Raw genomic sequence first — 18683 nt, forward strand, 5'->3', positions numbered from 1 at the left:
ATTGCAATGTATATAAGTAACGAAACAATAACAAATAGAGTGACACGAAAAATAAATATCTTCTCTTAGATTAAAAATGCAAATGATTTTGTGTCACTGGAAATAGTGATTCCTTAAATGCAAAAATACATAATAAAAATACTACAAAAATAAAACAAATAAATATTTTCAATACTGAACTAGATATGATATTTCAGCGAAGGACATCTCTATTGTTTAACGAGTCAAGAATTTATTATTTAGAACAACGAGATTTAAATTTCTTTCACATAATCATACAGTTTCAATTCTGTCGCATCAGCAACCCATGTAATTTTTCAATATCCAGGGCTCTATGCAGAGAATTCGGTGCATACTTTAATTTTGGACTAGAATTCCACAGCTTTCGTTCAAAAAATCTCACTCTCGAACAAACCAAGTGATTCTGAAGAATCGTTCAAGCGATAAAACACAAAGGATCAAATTAACCTTTTTAAAAGGCTGTGCTGGCCGTGGCCGTGGCCGCGGTATTCAATTGCACGCCGGACTCCGAATTTGGACGTCCGGCGTGTGGCTATAGCTACGTGGACGCGGCTAGGCTTATCGACGTCGATTCGGTAACAGCTGCTCGTGGTTTCACATCTAATGAGTCATAGAGTGGAAACTCGCAGCAGAAGAGGCATTTCAAGAAGTGTGGAACTTCAACATAAATGGATGGTGGTATTGGTATCAGCGGCGATGTCGACTGTTTGTAATAACGATACTCCTCGTTGCTAAAAAACAGTCAAGTTTAATGTTTCATGATTTTACAACATAACTACTTAAGGAATATCAAATACATCCCTCTAGAATAAAGATTGGATTAATACTACTGATAGTTTAGTTTTTGTCAGTAAATTTTCTTTGGAGAAAGGTAGTAGAAATTATTAAATAAAAATGACAAATAACTTGTTACAATTATATGCAATGTTATTGGTTTTAACACGACAAGCTTTATTTTTAATAGATGTGTAAAAATATACTTTCTCCCTAAGAGTTAATAGAGTGTAAACCATAATCCAATAATAAAAATTTTAATGATCTTAGTATTTGCAAACTCGATACTTACTCACGATATCTCTCATCGGAAGCTCTTTCTAACAGAGGCATTCCAGACAAGAATAGAATGATGAAGGTTGTAAAAATTGGAGAAGCTATAGCGACCCATTCGGCACCTTCAATTACGTTTAACGATATCACGAAAATTCCCCACCATACTACTATCTCTCCAAAGTAATTTGGATGCCTAGATAATCGCCACAGACCTGTAACAGAATGTAAAAAATCCATTAATAATAAAATTGAAGGCATTAAAAAAGCTTAAAATTTTACATTTATTACACTCATGTATTATTTGAAATACAGTTGAACATTATTATAAGCAGCACAGATGTACAACAAAAATGTGGAAAACCTGAAACACATTAAAGTGAAATTTTTGAAAGAAACATCACTTTTTTAAGAATAAAAGTACAATTGAAGTTGCATTTGCTATTTGGTAAGAAATGCTTTTAGTACAAGTTTTAAAACTAGAAAAAAATAAGTTGTATTTATTATGAAGCAAATTATAGTTTGTACAAGCATATTAATAAAAGTAATATGCTGGTATGTGAATATATTATTTTTTCTTTCCAATACTTCTTTTGCTTTCTCAACTAATTGAAACAAAAAATAATAAGAGATACATTTAAATGTTAAATCAAGTATGAAAATCATACCATCATTGCACCATCTGCCATTATTAATTGGATCCTGTTTAAACGAAAATTTTTGTAAATCAGCATACGTCTCTGCCAATAATCCAGTTACAAAGAGGCCAGTACCAGCACTGTCTAGAGATGTCATAGTTTTGGGAGCCGGAGGAATTTTGTGTCGTGGTGAATTGATAATGATGACTGGTAGACTCACAACGTATACCCATACAGCCTGTAAACAAGTTTCTAATAAGCTATAAATAATTGAATACAATATCATTTATGCATAACTTTGTTATTGGAAGTATTGCACCTATAATATTAAGGTATTCCAGTTTCAATAATACCACATACATGGTTTAAGTTTAATATTATTGGAGTGTTTGCATATTAGGATCCATATATTATTTGACAACTCAATCAAAATCAATAAAATGGAAGAATATTTGGCAGTGCTGTTTTTAAAAAATACTACCTGAAACGTCCAAAATACAGCGAAACGAATTATATTGCTGCGGCGATCTTCGAATCTTTTATCGCGGCCAATCTTGATGATCCTGTATAGAAGGTAGCCAGACAGACGTACACCCCATAAGCAAACAAATATGGTGACCATAAGTTGCCGACTGTCGTAAGGCTAAATTAAAGAAAAGAGAATAGAGTTGTGTAAAAAATATTACAGAATTTAAGAAAATCATGTGAAAGTATTTACAATGACGAATTTCAGGGAGTGTCGGTAACTTTTTTATAATGTGATGAATTGTTTTCGATTGCTTCTTCGAAACAGACAAATTTACGAAAATGATCGATCGATAGAAGCAGTACGGTTCTATCTATCGTAGCTTTCGTTACAGGTTCGTGATTTATGCAATTCGCGTGTGCATTTAGTGCGCACGTGTGCAGAACCAGTTTATAATTAGAGTACCTTGCCCACTTGGCCGAGAAAGAATGTGAGAAGGGCGAGGATGATGAAGTTCGTGCCACCAGCGAAGTCCGTTAATTTGTCCAGCTGGAAGGTCGCTGCGATCGTGAAAAATATAATCTGCATACCGACGGTGACGATCGCGCTTACCGCGAAGTGGTCCTCGTCTAAAATATCGACCGCCATTGATCCTCTTTGATTGCCCTCTCCTCCGCCGGATGAATTATTTTCGAATCTGGAATTATTAATTAACTCGTTACACCGCAATTGTATAGAAAATTATTATATCCTTCACACCCTTTTAGAAAATGTCTTTTTTTTGGTAACATTCAATGATAACTTTACAATTGCAAAATGAATGATTAAACAAAGACGATTTTCTTAGACTTTTTTTTGTACATTTGTTGAATATTTTTTCTTTTTCTGTTTACTTAACAATCATTTTTTCAATCATAAACCGAATAATTTCAGGATAGGATTGATTTTGGAAAATTTTGTCTTTTGTTTTATTATTTCCTCTTAGAGATTTTAATAAATTGTATAGTTTGTTTTAAATTTCACTTACAGTGGATGAAATTCGAGCGCGCCTTGCCATTCTAATTCTAACGATGCGTGATAAAAGTAAATATTTGTAGCTCGATTTGTAATTCGTGTTGCTAGTAGTATACCCAGTATTTTGGTCAGACACAAGAAGATTGTATATTGATGAAGAAACATGATACCCGATATTTTTTCAGTTCGCTTTCCTTTCATACTGGATCCATAATGTACAAACAAGAAAATGTTTTATACGGATAGATATTTTTAATACGAATATTCTTAGATTTACACTGTTGCGAATCCTTTGATCATTGCGAATAAATTCTAATCAGTCTTATTAGGGTAGCTGTCTGCCAGCGCAACGCTAACTGTCGCAATGCAGTTCATTTCATTCACTATCACCGCAACAAACGAGAAGACATTGGATCTGATATTTTATTGTCGTGGGCATCACTTAAATTGTCTTTCATATTTCATACGTTAATAGAGAATTGAATGCTTACAGAAATAAAAATAAATATAATATCAGAAAATATTGTTAATTTACTCACCGTTCTTTAAAACTTGCAATTCGAAATTTTTGCATCGTGTGATCACGAAACGATAAACGCTAGTCGATTTTAAAACAACTATATAATAGATAGACGCGGCTTCTGGAAATCTACACCAAAGTGTATATTAAACAAAATTAATAATTAATTCAAACAACGTACGTTATGAAATATCGTATATATTATCACAGTCTAATCAGTATCAAGTATTTCTATGTATCTTTAACGTGAACATCACAAAAGAAAGAGTTCTTCAGTGTTTCCGGCAACAGACAATGTCAGCACTGTTCACAAGCCCGATTGTCGCGGCTTCGCTAAAAAATGAAAGCGCCGACACGTTCATCGTTATTGAATAACTGTCACTGACAACTTCTACATTGAAATAAAATATGAATCACATCTCGATCAGTTCACTGTCAACGATAATAACACAGACATTTTGCTGGATGAGAGTGTTGTATTTCCAAAGCATCGAGTTCTATGCCAACATCGTGTGAGGGGCGCAGGATGTATTGTCAAGAGGAAACAACGATTACCTCGAGAGAGTGGAGCCTCATCGCAGCAACTATCAGAGCGAGCGGATCTAACCGACGTTCCACCCTGACGTGGCGACAGGCAACGGCAGGACTACGAGGGGACATTCAATGTCGAGTCTAAAACGAGAAACCCATGATCACGTGCCTACGAGCCGACGGTCGAACTCAGTCGAACTGCGAGCGCATCGTCGTTCGGACGCTCTTCTCATAGTTCGATCCTTTTCTCGTTGGAAGCTGTCTCCCTCTGGTCGGTAGTTTATGGTGTTGATTTGTTAGGTCCCCGATTCGTCTAGCCGCAAACCTATAAGAGTTTGCAAAAATAATTTTCATAATCTTTTTCATTATCGTTTGCGGTATTTAAGCTTTACTTTTCGATTACGATCGATTTGATATATTCAAACTTCATTTTAATATTTTATCGCATATACAACTGGCGAAAGAACAATGCGAGTGCATTATTTAATGGATTTTATTTAAGAGAGCGATTGAGAAATTGAAGGAATAATTTAATTCATGTTTTTGCACAAGAAATGAGAATGATGTTAGGAATAGAAGGCGATGCTGCTGATTTTCTTTTAGATTTATTCTAATGTAATTTATATTATACTTTTTATAGATAATTGTACAATTAACGTTTTTATGATAAAATAACGTACTTCCTTTTTTTTTCAACTGGCCTTTATGATAAAACGATGCAAAACTTTTTGTTTCATTCGACTGATTAATCGAGATCACTTTTATTTTTGCAGCGTGCGCTGCAATCCGCGCCCATTCAGGGAAGAATCAATACATATACGCGAGCGCGAATGAATTTCCGGTTAAATGGAACAACGCGCATTACGGAACTGCTATTCATTCGAATAGCTTTCATAAACAATTCATTGTACAATCGAACATCTTTTAAGAACATTCATCGTGCTTTTTGTTAGAATCAAGTTGAAATGAATACAAAAACGATTCACTTATTTATTATCTTACTATTTTTTATTCAGTTAAGAATAACTTATTGTAATATTGTACATTATATTATTAATAATAACATTAGAAACAATAACGATTATGTTTTATTCCAATCACACTTTATGCATAAATACAATTAGTTCTGAGATATCTTATAAATATTACAAAATTCCCTTTGATGAAAGTAAACGATTATAGTGGAACTGTGCAAGATCGTGCATTAAATGTTGATCTTGCTCCTTGATAAAAAATTATGCAAAAGATCCATTGTACGGAAGTGTAACTTATGACAAGTAGTGCTGGATTTCCCCTAAATGAATTAAGAAATAATATTAAAAGTATAGTCTTTTCTTGTATAGTTACACCGACCTGCCCTTCGGAAAATTAGAAACTTAGATTTTTGTAGTTTTCCCTAATTACACCATACATTTGTGTCCAATCATTCCAATTCTGTACAAATTGGAGTTTATGTTTTAATTTAAGATCTAGTGTATTTGCCCCAAATGTGAAGCATGAACACAGATGCGATAAAGAGGAGAGACATCACAAGTACAGGTACTGGTCCTCTGTAAACAGATGTTTGTACTATCAGTCAAGTTTTCAGTGCTTCTGCATCAATTTTAAAACAGTATTTATATATTTACAGTCAGATTTAATCACAATAATAGACTTTAAGATGCGAAACTGATCGATGATAGTTTATGATCATAAAGACATTTGCAAAATTCGAATTTTTCAACAAAAACATAAATGGAAATCTTTTATTTAAGTAGCAATGACTTATATCATTGAATGTAATATCTACTTACACTTTAATCCCAGGAGAGTCGTCTGTGTAGAACCTCCACATACCACCAGAACCAGCTCCTGTATTTCTGTTCCTGGTTGAGGTGGATGTCGCAGTTTTTCTTTGCCGAACAGTGCTACTACCACTTGTTCTAGGTGCTATAACTTTGCTAGGCGAACGACCAGTGGCTCCGACCGAAGTAGAACTAGGTGCGGTAGGCTTAAAAAAAATAAACAAAATACGATCATAAGTATCTTTGTGTCAAGAAAATGTATCAAATTTCAAAAAATCGTATCTTATTAAATTATTCACCATTGTGTTTATACGTTTTTTAACGTTGGTCCGTGAACAAATTCCAGATGATTATAAAGAATTTGTTTTGTAACAATTTGTATTCACTTTCACACAAAACTTTAATTTCTTAATTTATTTCGTTATTTTAACATACGTATTATTGTATAGCCGAGTACAATATTAACGAAATATTGAAATAAGTTTCGATAGCTTTATCCTAGGTCAAACTGTTGCTGGATAAACCTTTCTCTGCTAACTGCTTTAAACATTTACGGGCAGTGTGAAGTAGGATAAGACGCGACGTGTCATATGCATTCCATCAACGTGGTGCGCTGTAGACACGTCATCATACGTTGTAAACTTAGTGACGTACGAATCATTACACCGCGTTTTCATAGTAAATGCGATCGTAAGAAAAAATGTTTTTTTGAGGCGTAATAGTATTGTACATAGTTTTTGTGGAAAAAATATAAATAACGTTAATATAATGCTGAGATAAATAACTAAATAATAAAATTTGTTTACAATTAAAAATATAGTGATATAAGGTCACAGAATGAATAGAATATAGTAAGGAATATTACTTATTTATATTCACTTTTATGTAATGACATTGCCTGTAAGACTACAAGTCAGTGAGGCTGAATGGAGTGCAATGATTGTTCTGAATTTTGATTGATTAATACGAATATTATCCTAAATTCCGCCTACAGGGTAACCTAACCGTAACCGCCTATGCTATATTTTCTCTGTATAATATATTTTAGTCTGTTCAGTTTTTATTCCTGTGGATAGTGAACAATCGTTTAAATTTTATTGAAGTTCTGTAAAAAATACTAGAAAATTTATTTACTAGTATCACTTCAACATGACACTGTGCTGTGCCGCGAATTGTCCAAATCGTTCTTTCCAGAAAGTTATGAAAAAAATTCCGAAAGATAAGGAACTACGGGCGAAGTGGATACGTCAAATTAATAGACCAAATTTCAAATTTGGTCCAAATCACTTTATTTGCGAGGTAATCGATCGTTCTTTCATCATTAGGTTATCTATCAATTTCCCAAAATGTCATACTTAAAAACTTTTATTTTGTAAAAAGCAATTATTTTATAGTAATATTTGTATGTAAAATTTACTGAAATTACTAAATATATTTTATACATTTACAGCTTCACTTTGCACCTACCCAATGGGAGAACAGAGCTGCTCGCAAGCTCAAAAAAGATGCAGTGCCTACACTTTTTTGCCACTGTTCCAAAAAAAGGTTACCTCTCAAATCGTATGAGAAATTAATCGATGACCATCGTTATTCATCATCCCCACTTCCAACTGCAAGAGTATCTTCACCTGCAAGAACAGTTACAGAATTAGATCACCTATACTGTGATGAAAAAGAAAATTACAGATATAAAAATCTAAAGAAAAGGGGCAGACCTTCAAAAGGTAGTGGAGTTGAACACGAGGTGTGTTGTCCTATGAAGCTTCGAGTAATAGATCATGATTATACAATGATGTTACCGATACATAGTATCAGAGGTGAAGTCATACCTATCATAAACAGAAATGAGACTATAAAATTAGCCGTTTCAAAAGATAATGGTGTAATACAGAAATCATCAACTGTGGAAAATACTCATATTAATTTATCAGTAGAAGTGTCCTCCAATAATTTTTCAGTAACAGAGCTTCCTAGTAATATAGCTGTAACAGAGTCTTCATTTTCCAGTGAAAGTAGTCTTACACAGCATTTATCAAGTACCACAAATATGGACTTCAGTTTCTTAGATGAACATTCTGTTGGTACAATAGAAATTTCATGTTCAACATCTGATTTAGAAAAATCTGCAAACTTTAATAAAAGTGACAAAAATGACAATATTACGAATAAATTAAAAAATGAAGTTATAAAGTTAAGGAGAGAAAAAGCTGTATTTAGAGTTAGACTTTCCAGGCTTCAAAAGAAATATGATAGTCTTATTAAAATTCTGAGTGGGAAATTTGGATAAGATTAGCTAAATATCTTACAAGTAGAATTTATGGAAGGAACATACCAATACTTTATATTGATGATGCATTGCAATTAAAACAGAATTCTTAAACAAATTCTCTATTTTTTAAATAAAAATTGTATGCTTTTTCTTCCTTTATCAGTGGCAGCCAGTAGACGCTAATTGGCAGCTATACTTTTATCCTAAAATGCGCTCCTCTGATGTGAGGCTGTCTAACATAGTTTTATTCTGACTCACATTTATACACACAATTTATTTTTATTGCAGTTACTTAATATATGACATGTAAATGGTAGAAAGTAGCGTATGCATTATTAAAAAAAGGTATTTTGTAGTGCAAGCAATGATGACAGAATATGATATTTTTGAGCTCCTCTTATTTCAAATAAGGAAAAATATTTAAGTTACATAATACACAATAGTAATTTTGTTTCATATTTTTCTATATTAATCATGTTTTTGGCAATAAATAACATATAATTTTTATATAAATGTAGATCTGTGTATTGATCAAAGTAATGCATGTAATTTGTCACACTGTGGCTCTATACAAAGAATCTTAAGGTACTACGTACATGCACACATAATAATTTATGTTCTATGATTTCTTTTTAACTTTCATGTTAGTAGACTAGTTATAAAATTGTGACAACATATTATATTATCTCTTATAAAACAATTTGACGTTTTCATTATGATTATAGTAGAAACTTCGGGATACAAAAGAAAGTCGTACGTGTTACAGGAACTTTTCCTTTTGTTTCACTTATTGTACATTTGGAGCCAATTTAAAAAACGTGAAATACAAAGTTGATTTTCTTAGTTATAAAAATGCACCCGAAAATGCATTGAACTATTCATTACTGGTCAAAGTAAGAAATTTACAAAATAGAAAATTCAATATTTCTATTGGTCTCAAAGTTTACAATCTCAATTATTTTCTGTACATTCCAATAAGTAGCAGAAAATGTTTGACAAATGCTTATAAATGCAATAGTTGCATGTATCCTCACTTATTCACGTAAATTACGTGTACACTTAATGTAATACTTATTAAAAGTATTAAAACAATGTGTATTGTATGATTGTTTCGGTCAGTGAAAAATGTTTTAAATGCATAAATTCGAAGTATTCTGTTCGAGTCTTACAATAGTATACTGACATACAATAGCATACAAAATTTTGTAAAAAGTATGTTGTGTATCTAAACTAGTGTAACTTCATTATGCTTTGGCATTTTTGTTATATTTTACAATATAGAAATACTTAAAGAATTAAAATATTATGACTTTCATCCATACAATTATTTCTGTCATTTAAATCAATCAAGAAGTTCAACCTTTTGTTTGAATAAATTTCATCCCATGAAATTCAATTTGTATATAAATATATACATGACAGTGAGAAATATTCATATGGATCCCATGTAGCAGTTACTGTTTGGCACAAGAAATATCATAAATTTTGATATACAATAAACATTATACAGTACGATTTTTAAGCAGACACGTGTAAATTATGTTTATCAAGCATAATTATACACGATCAGTAGCATTATTAACTGTCATGTGACATTATTAAGAAAACACTTCCATACAATTATTCTTTTTAACAACAATAACTAACCATAACAGGATTTTTATACATATATATCAATCTATTGCTCTAATGTTCTAATTCTACTGCAATGGAAGATGAATATAATGCCTGCAAAGTAAACAATTCAACGAATGTCGAGTATGTACGAATTAACATTATGTCTCTATTAGATCTGGAATTTTAAACACAGTACCGAAAAAGTTTATAGAACAAAATATAAAATGACAAGTATTCGATTCCTTTGTTTTTGCACAAACTCAAAGTAATCTTACTATTGGTTATAACCTAATCTGATATTTGGCAGACATGTAGCTCGAATAAGTTGACTCTGTTCATGTATAGAGTGAAATAAATACTTCTCTTATATCGTGTAGATTTTTCATTTGGTATTTAAGTACTGGTCACACCTTTGCGAGCTACTAATAAATTTAATACTGGATGTTTTCTGATGTATGATACTGCTTTTTTATGAGTGACCATCGTAAAGTCATACCCATTGCACTGCAAAATTTTATCATGCATTCTGAGACCACTCTTTGCAGCCGGTGAGCCTTCGTGTACTTCAGTAACATATATACCCTAAAATGATATAAGATTAAATAAAAAACAATACAAATTTATGACACAAGATATGTTTATACTATCTATGCTACATTAATCGTCCTTACGTTATCTGTATAACCTTGTGGACTTTTTCTAAAGTCTTGATCAATTCCACCACCTATTTTAAAACCACATTTCATTACTTCTTCTCCATTTTCATTAACTTCCGTTTCCTTGTGCAATGTAATTGGTATCTAGAAAATGAATCACATACACAATATTAAACCAACTTTATCTGTTATCAACAGCGGTGCTGTCATGTTTTGATAACAAATTATTTAAACGATATACCTTCTATGTCATGAACATTAAATTTTGCATTAATAATTCATAATTTTCAAAGGAAATGCTTTTGTTTCTACAGTTGTTAGCTACCAAATTGAACGCCCAAAAAAGACATGACATTGTCGATTGAGCGTTGATCAATTATTACGTATAAATAATCAAGGTACATACGCTTAAACATTCCATAGCAGTGCCAGCCTGATGCTGAAAAGCCATTTTCGCACACATAATGCCGAATCTTGTGCCTTTGATAAGTTCAAATTGACAATTACTTTTAATGATTTGACGTGTTCACCAGTCGCGCACGCACAAAATACACCGATACAACAATGACAGGATTAACGTAAATGTATAAATGCAATATCAAATACTGTAAAAAGATTGCGTTCACTTTGAATACACAATTAGCTGATTAAAGTCGAGCAAGTTCTACGTTGTTAAGATCAGTTAAGATAATTTCGTTCTCACGTTGACAGCCATGCGTACTAGTTGACGTAGATGGGAAAACATCTTTGCAAAAGTTCAGCGTAGAAAATGCAACAGTGTTTCAATCAGTAATACCGCCAAAATTTAAACTTGCTTCGAAGATGGTAGAGAAATTAATTTAACCAAACTTTATATATTATTTATTGATATAGAATAGATCTAGCATCTAATGGAAGAATGCATTACAGGTAAGAGGGATTTCGGAAACGTAGTACTTACATGATCGGGTCCATTTAGAACCAGTCCCGTGATCTAATTCTAATTGCTTCCGAAATAATTAATTTTTCTAATATTTATTGGTATATAATTAGTGTTGAAATCGTTTTCTAGTCTAAGTCGATAACGTTGAAGATGATACGTAAATGGTAATGAATCACTAGAGTTCCAAAATCGTTTAACAGATGGTAGTACAGGACTTTAAGAAAATAGAATTGACTGACTGTTTCATCTATACTTCATCTGTGAAATTACTAATTACAAATATCTGTTTGCAGTGTCGATACACAGGAAGTGGTTACGCCATCTAGCGGAAAAAATAGAAACCATTTCTTTACTAACTTGGTTGTTTTACCGTAAATAGATAATCATTCGAGTATTAAACCATTTACTAAATATGTATCATTTGTTTTAAGAATCAATTTTGATACGCGTAATTTAGACCCGACGAGTGCTATGAAATTTTTATTTCATCGTATTATTTTGTGTACGAATATTGTTAGAAGAATTAATGGATACACGTGTATAGGGATGTAAAATTGAATTTGATGCAATTAATGTCTGTCCTTCTTTATTAACAAGCTGAATTAGCATATCATGTGAAAGTTTGACACTTCGATACGACATTCGATTGATTTATTTATTTCTTTTTTCCATGTTAACCATAACGGACGATGATTAATTCATCTATTTCGCTCACGGATACTTATACGAGGATATGATACATAAAGTCTAAGTTTCACGATTCTCATGTACAAATAGTTCGCTCGTTCGCTATAGCTGGGCTATGCGACGAGTTCCTATATATCACGCGCAATCACGCACGCACACGTTTTTCACTCACGCTCGAAAAACATTTCTCTAATTTTTCGTCCGAATTTCTTCTAACTACGATCACGATTTCTGACTATGACAAAAAATTTACTATAAATCATACGATCACTGCTCTCGTGCTTAAATTGGTGCATGGATTCAATTTTCGTGGAATTTGCCCATCACATCTGTACAGGTTAAGCACGTAGTTACGTGCGTAATAAATTGTTCTCTCGCAAGAGGGCATACTCTGCATATTTCGTGTCTAAATTCTCAATTTACTTGTTTTTTCGGTAAGGGGTTGTTTAATTTTATAAATTAGTGTACATACGTTGCACCCCAATAACAAGGTGCATGGTTAAAAAGTTCGTACAAATTTAAATAGCATTGGAAGAACTTTCGGTATACTTTAAGTATACGGTAGTATTATTTAAATATAGCGTTAGCGAAGGAGGAACTTCGAAAATCGATGATGTAATCTACCAAATTTTCATAAGAAATTTAAATAAAGTTGATTTGGCAGTTTATCGGTTAACATTAAATTAAGGTATCGATATAAATAGTAATGTAATCGAGTTCAATGGTCTCGTATAGGTTAGCTTCAAACACCTCTAATTTAATAGATACACGTATCAATATTCTTGCGAAACATTTTTATCAATTAGTAATAAAAGTGAATCGTTTAGTTTCTAGAAAAGTGTGATCCAGTCTGTTCGATATTTCCAATAGAAATATACTTATTTATGAGAAATGAACTTCGATTGAAAATGATTCGATTATGTTTGGACGAGTCTTTCATTCTCTCTTTCTGAGAAAATAGACGAAGTATGCCCTCGTTTCCGAATTACGCTCGAATCACGGACGATTGAAATCGATACTTTGTTTACTTAGAATAATCAAGGCAATAGCCTTAAATTAATAGTCTTAGCGAGCCGTAAATTCTGTTTGGCAGAAATCAGCGTAAGCGTAGTTAATTAGCCTCGGTCTCACCGTATTGAGAACTACACGAGGACTGGACTAACACGATACTGGCGTTTACAAGTCCCACATCGGTCCGCCTGTCGGACAAATTTTGAAGTTCGTTAGATCGATCGTCGTAAAGCTCGGCCGATCCGATCGACCCGAGTTCAGCCTCGGAAAGGCGATGTTTCACCTTTTGCTCGTCTATGCATTACCAGAACAAATATTTATAAGTTATAAATTATAACTTATCGGTCACGATTTACTCGGAACATTTGCAACGAATTTCAAACATTTCCACGGTAACGGTATTTTGCTTTACGTCTTTGACGGTCGGTAATTAAATTGCGTAGAAGTATTCGAATGCAAAGATCGCAAAAGGTTAAACATTGTTATATTTATATAGGTTATCTTACAAAACGGTTCGCGCACCGTTACGCGAATGGAAACAACGTGATACTTAAAAGTTACCTTTGGCGTTAATTGATGATCGAGGTCGTTCTATGTCGATAAATTATTCGCCCTCTAAATATGATGCATACATGTATATACACCTTAAAATGTACCGTTATACTCTGTCTCGATCATACATCCCGATTTTTGATCGTGACTACGCGCATCGACGTAAATCGTTCGATTCGCGAAACAAGCTTACCAACAGAATTGGTCGAACGAAACATCGAAACGCGCAGTCGCAATTTTTGTTAATGCCGATAATTAGGAATACTGTTACAAGTGGCTCTCTGTTCTAAGTAGAAATTGCCATGGTATCGAGTGATTCGTTTTTTTTGAAACATCGTTACAATACGCTTCCTCCTCGGCCATTTTAATGTATCAACATCGTTTGCACAATAGCGGAGAAAGATTTGAACAAATTTTCTTACCTATGAAAAAGAAATGTGAACATTACGTGAATGGAAACGCGGTCGTCGACATTGTCGAAACGATACAGTAAACAATTACAAAGTAAAATAAACTTCTTTCGAAGAATTCCGACATTTTTTAAATTAAGTACCGTGCCACTGTACTCTAGAAAAGTGTACTTTAAATTCTAACGTCGACACAATATCGTATTCGGTAAGATTGTTTTCTTTATGCAGTGAACACTGTGCGTTGAATTAGTATACTTAGTATACTTAGACTGTACTCAGTATACTTAGTATACTTAGACTACACTTAAACTATACTTAGACTATACTTAGTATACTTAGTATATCTAGTATACTTAATATACTTAGTATACTTAGTATACTTAGTATAGTCGTTTTTACTAAGAAGTTTACGTTAGTAGAGAATCACCACATTGAATTCTTCCAAGCGAAACATTTAGTATCCAGTTAGTACAATTATTTTTCTTGCACAATTAATTCTTCCCACCGAGTCACTACAACAATCGCAAGTAGTAAACATAGTTGAACACCGATATCGACGTTTCCATTCATACGGGTGTGTTTCACTGGCATCATTACGATAGAAAAGAATAATCTAAACGATGCTTCTCGACGATGGCAGTAAACGATCCTTGATGTTCGTTTGGCGATTCACTCCTCGCACCCGATTTGACTATACAATAGTGCTGGGCCTGTTCGAATATTTAAGTATTCGACAACGAATATCATCTTCCCCCCCCCCCCCCTGAAAATGGTGGAAATTAAAGGCTGAGTTTCCTTTCGTGGAAAAAATAACGAAATCCTTTCTTACACGTACTCCTTCCACTGAGGTAGTCTTCTCTATAGTTGTAAACAATAGCGACGTAAAAAAGAAATCTCTTACAGCCAACAAATTCATTTCCGTTATCAAAATAGAAACATTAATAAAATATCTCAAAAAATGAAAATAGAATATCGTTAACAAGATACAAACGAAAATGAAGTTCAAAGTACTCGGACTAGTTGAGACCAAGTGTTCGAATACTGTCCCATTGGTAGAGCACTCGAGTGGTATTCGAATTTACATTCGTCGAGTATTTGACTCACCGAAAATATTCGAACACACGAATACAGAAACGTTCGACGAGTATCGTCCAGCTCTACTGTACAATCCGCGGTAACAGCGTGGCTAACGTGGTGAGCAAAGATCTATAACTACACAGTAGACGATTATAGTTCGTTATCCGTCGCTAAATTGACTTGTTTTCCTTACGCCTGGCCGAGTGTTACAATCGTTCTAGCAGTCGAGAGTCTTCCCGTGGGGAATCGTTCGAGTCGTGCATTGTCTCCTTTTATTGGTAGAGGGTTTCTAAGGACACCTAAGCGTTCATCGTACTTTCATGTGCGATCGTATCCTATCGATCGTTCGATCGATACTCGCTCGTTGAGCCGGTCGATCGATAATCAAGCGAGTCAAGGTAAGATCAGACTTGTCGAGAATTTTTCCAGGAAATTCCGTGTACGAAGTGGACATTGTCTCGTAGCGACAGTAGCCTGGATTCGAGTCGTTAGTACTCGCGTTACTGGTACTCCGTCCTCTGTTTCGAGAAAACTCTGTGAGTCCTCTCATTGGCGTTCCTTAAGACGCTCGGATGGTCGACAACGGTTTACTAATCCATTTACATCGTCCCGCGAAGATTACCACTAGAATTGCTAAGTCTCGATCATACGTGTATAGTGAATTCTTGCCTCTCTTGTTCCTTCCTTTGCTGATACCTGAAACGAATTTGTACAACGTAAACGTTAGTATCGATTCTCCGATTTGAACATCGCTAAGATATATCAGTTCTTGTAAAGGAAACGCTAATTTGAACAATCAGTGAAATTTCGTCGCTTCGAGAGTTCTAAGTGGATCGGTATGTAGTGTGAAACTGGATCTCATCTCCGTGAGCCAATTGGATACTAGTATATTGATTGGTGTGGTTTCTTCTAACCCTAGGATGACTTCTGTCGGGTTCGATTACCGGTGTCTATCCAATTTCAGACTCCTGTGGACGGAAAAATGTCCTTTTGTAATTTTAACTGCTACGAAATTAATTCCCAACCTCAATGGGGAGGAACCCTCCTCACTGTTCACTTTGACTACTCTCACTACTTTATCTCACGATAGAATACAAAACTGAGCACATTTTACTTGAATTAAAATCACGAATAATCGTTAAAAATAATTAGAATCATTTCAAATATTTGATTATTTTCATTTCGAAAGTTTAATACACCAAATAACCTACATTCAAACAAGACAATATATTCTCTTGAAGATTACTTCTCAAATAATTTATTCGGTACACCCAAAAGTACCTTGTCTAACATACGGTCGCTCAATATTTTTTGTCTCGAGTTTGTCGCGTGCATTCCATCGATGCACGCTCATTCGCAAAGACATATGTAACTTCAGATATTTTTCTTCGGAGTACCGGACCGAACGATCAAAGTTTGCTACTCGCGAGATGTTTATCATCGAAAGATTGGTATTGGGCCATTGGTCGAGAGAGTCTTGGGATAATTGGTAACGTAGAAGTAAATGTTGGTCGTTTGGAATTACAGAAGTCTTCGTAGGGTTTAAAGATCAATAAAAAATGGATCTCAACGTGTCAGCTTACTACGGTCTACGGAGGTTCGTGTCGATACCTAGCGAGCATAGATTCGACGGCCTCGATCGGCAGTCTACCCAAGCTGCCGCCGTGGCGGGTCCCGGCTGACAGACCTTGCCAGTCGCGATCACGGTCACGGTCACGTTCACGGTCACGATCACGATCACGGTCACATTCTACGTCGCTCAATTCGCGGCTGTCGCTAAACCCGCTTGGCGGCAACAACGTCATGTCCTCCACCGAACTACGCACAATAAGATCAGAGAAACCTCTTAGGTGAATGAATGATTAACGCAAACACGTGAAAGAGATGTCTCATCGTCGATTAACGAATCCGATCGAGCTTTCAAATTAATTTGAACTGATCTTGACCAATTGCTCGTTCGCTCGGCGGAAGTGTTCTTTTTCTTTTTTTTTTTTTTTTCATTCCCAGCGACTGTCAATTGTCGTTCAGTCCAAACCAATTTCCTGGAATTAAACGTGATACGCCTTTCTTTCTTTTTTTTTTGTTTATGAGTATGCTGGCGAATTTTCAGACTGGTTAATGAAGGAACGATTGTATGAACATTCTTTGGAAAAATCTGGATATGTTGCAATCAAGAGACGAAGATTCTTCAGCAGTATCTGTCGTTAATAGAAAAATGTTCCCAGTTCGTTGCTCTCGAGAATTTTCTTCTCCTCTTTGTCTCGGTATAATATCGTCTTCGGTCGTTTTACACAATTATATTGATATTGTTTTTTTTTTTGTTTTTTTTTTAGAATTATTAGTTTTTCTAGACTGCGGTCCAAATCAAGGATTCGTGTAATGTCCGAGCAAACCGATTCAAGCTGCTTGGCAGTCGTTCCCGTTATCGCTCCGGAGTTCACATTTTTCCATTACTCATTCTGCATCGGCACGAGACCGATAAGACCGTGATGTAATATGGTATTTATACTGAGTAAAATCAGGACTGAGTGCTATGTGGAAACAAACAAACCTTGGCTACCTGCGAGTGGACCGGCTCGGTTGTCGGCTTCGTCGTCTCGCGAGCGAAGGTGAACCTTCGTTGTTGGACTCTGTACTCGACTCCACGCCTCGTGAGAATACATCTGCGAAAAGGTTCGGTCGATTACACTGAACAAGGTTTAACAGGGACGTAGAATTACAACAAAATCCAACCGACGCATTAAGTGATCGTATACACGAGAAACGATGGTAGATTCCGGGTAAATTTACCATAGTGTACGAACAAACGTGGAACCTCGAGAAAATGGTAAAATATTAGGTTGTTCGAAATGTCATTTTGTATTTTTTGGTGAAAATGAAACACGAGTTTTTTAGAGTGTACATTTTATTAAATTAAATATTCTCCATTTTGGAAAACGAAATTACTTTCCGAACAACTTAATACTTATCTATACATGAAAAAATATCTCTCTCTTCTTTCTGTTTTGAGACAAAGTCTTGTTCCTTACCTCTGTTTAAATAGAGCGTGTAATTCACCTCAAAATAATAACTATAACCTGGGTTCTTGGAAGTCTGCTAAACATCTGTCAAATTGTTAAGGCACATTTCTCAATTTTACTATTTTTAATAATTTCGACTTCCAAGAACCCACGGTTCCTAACTAACATTCCCACTCCACGTTTCCCTTTCCTCCAACACGGAGGACTATCCACCTCCCAGATTCTAATCAACCAACAAAATGTCGAACCGAACACATAAAAAAGAAAGTTGCCAACTTACACCAACGCTACAAATACACCAATGTGAATAACGATCGACAAGATTTATCTTTTAATTCCAACGATCTCGATACCCGTAAAAAGTTCTCGCCCAACGCGCAACACCTCACAAGGATTTATTATCGAATTTATAAAAGCATCAAGTTGGCAATTTACTACCAT

At 34.5% G+C, this 18683-nt stretch overlaps 5 protein-coding genes across 7 annotated transcripts in view; 1 reads left to right on the plus strand and 4 right to left on the minus strand.

Annotated features, from left to right (window-relative positions):
- Positions 1-552: 552 nt before the first annotated feature.
- On the minus strand, positions 553-9054 carry LOC143155358 (uncharacterized). Of its 3 annotated transcripts, XM_076327989.1 has the most exons (8): positions 7737-9054; positions 7489-7649; positions 4262-4562; positions 2638-2869; positions 2188-2349; positions 1737-1944; positions 1088-1283; positions 553-752 (listed from the first exon to the last, which is right to left on the minus strand). In XM_076327989.1, exons 4-8 carry the CDS (start codon positions 2818-2820, stop codon positions 560-562), a joined length of 942 nt encoding a protein of 313 aa, XP_076184104.1. In that variant the 5' UTR covers positions 2821-2869; positions 4262-4562; positions 7489-7649; positions 7737-9054; the 3' UTR covers positions 553-559. The 3 variants fall into 3 exon arrangements, with proteins under 3 accessions (XP_076184104.1, XP_076184105.1, XP_076184103.1); XM_076327990.1 differs by lacking the exon at positions 7737-9054 and having other exon boundaries at positions 7489-7666; XM_076327988.1 differs by lacking the exons at positions 4262-4562; positions 7489-7649; positions 7737-9054 and adding an exon at positions 3726-3842.
- Positions 5308-6622, minus strand: Sec61beta (Sec61 translocon subunit beta). Its single transcript, XM_076327993.1, has 3 exons — positions 6321-6622; positions 6031-6227; positions 5308-5787 (listed from the first exon to the last, which is right to left on the minus strand). The coding sequence occupies exons 1-3, from the start codon at positions 6321-6323 to the stop codon at positions 5700-5702; spliced, it is 288 nt and encodes a 95-aa protein (XP_076184108.1). The 5' UTR covers positions 6324-6622; the 3' UTR covers positions 5308-5699.
- On the plus strand, positions 6712-10473 carry LOC143155360 (uncharacterized). The gene is made up of 2 exons (XM_076327991.1): positions 6712-7320; positions 7472-10473. Exons 1-2 carry the CDS (start codon positions 7171-7173, stop codon positions 8306-8308), a joined length of 987 nt encoding a protein of 328 aa, XP_076184106.1. The 5' UTR covers positions 6712-7170; the 3' UTR covers positions 8309-10473.
- On the minus strand, positions 9203-11297 carry LOC143155361 (tax1-binding protein 3 homolog). Its single transcript, XM_076327992.1, has 3 exons — positions 10970-11297; positions 10579-10707; positions 9203-10489 (listed from the first exon to the last, which is right to left on the minus strand). The coding sequence occupies exons 1-3, from the start codon at positions 11024-11026 to the stop codon at positions 10301-10303; spliced, it is 375 nt and encodes a 124-aa protein (XP_076184107.1). The 5' UTR covers positions 11027-11297; the 3' UTR covers positions 9203-10300.
- Positions 11298-14941: 3644 nt separating this feature from the next.
- Dscam3 (Down syndrome cell adhesion molecule 3) overlaps positions 14942-18683 on the minus strand; it is a 65843-nt gene continuing 62101 nt past the window's right edge. The window contains exons 30-32 of the mRNA XM_076326879.1: positions 17783-17885; positions 16834-17040; positions 14942-15918 (exon numbers count right to left, since the gene is read on the minus strand). Coding sequence (XP_076182994.1) covers positions 15867-15918; positions 16834-17040; positions 17783-17885 — 362 coding nt within the window. The 3' untranslated portion in view covers positions 14942-15866. The remainder of the gene's footprint in view (positions 15919-16833; positions 17041-17782; positions 17886-18683) is intronic.

The sequence above is a fragment of the Ptiloglossa arizonensis genome, chromosome 2 (assembly GCF_051014685.1).
Source record: "Ptiloglossa arizonensis isolate GNS036 chromosome 2, iyPtiAriz1_principal, whole genome shotgun sequence".
Classification (NCBI taxonomy): Eukaryota; Metazoa; Arthropoda; class Insecta; order Hymenoptera; family Colletidae; genus Ptiloglossa; species Ptiloglossa arizonensis.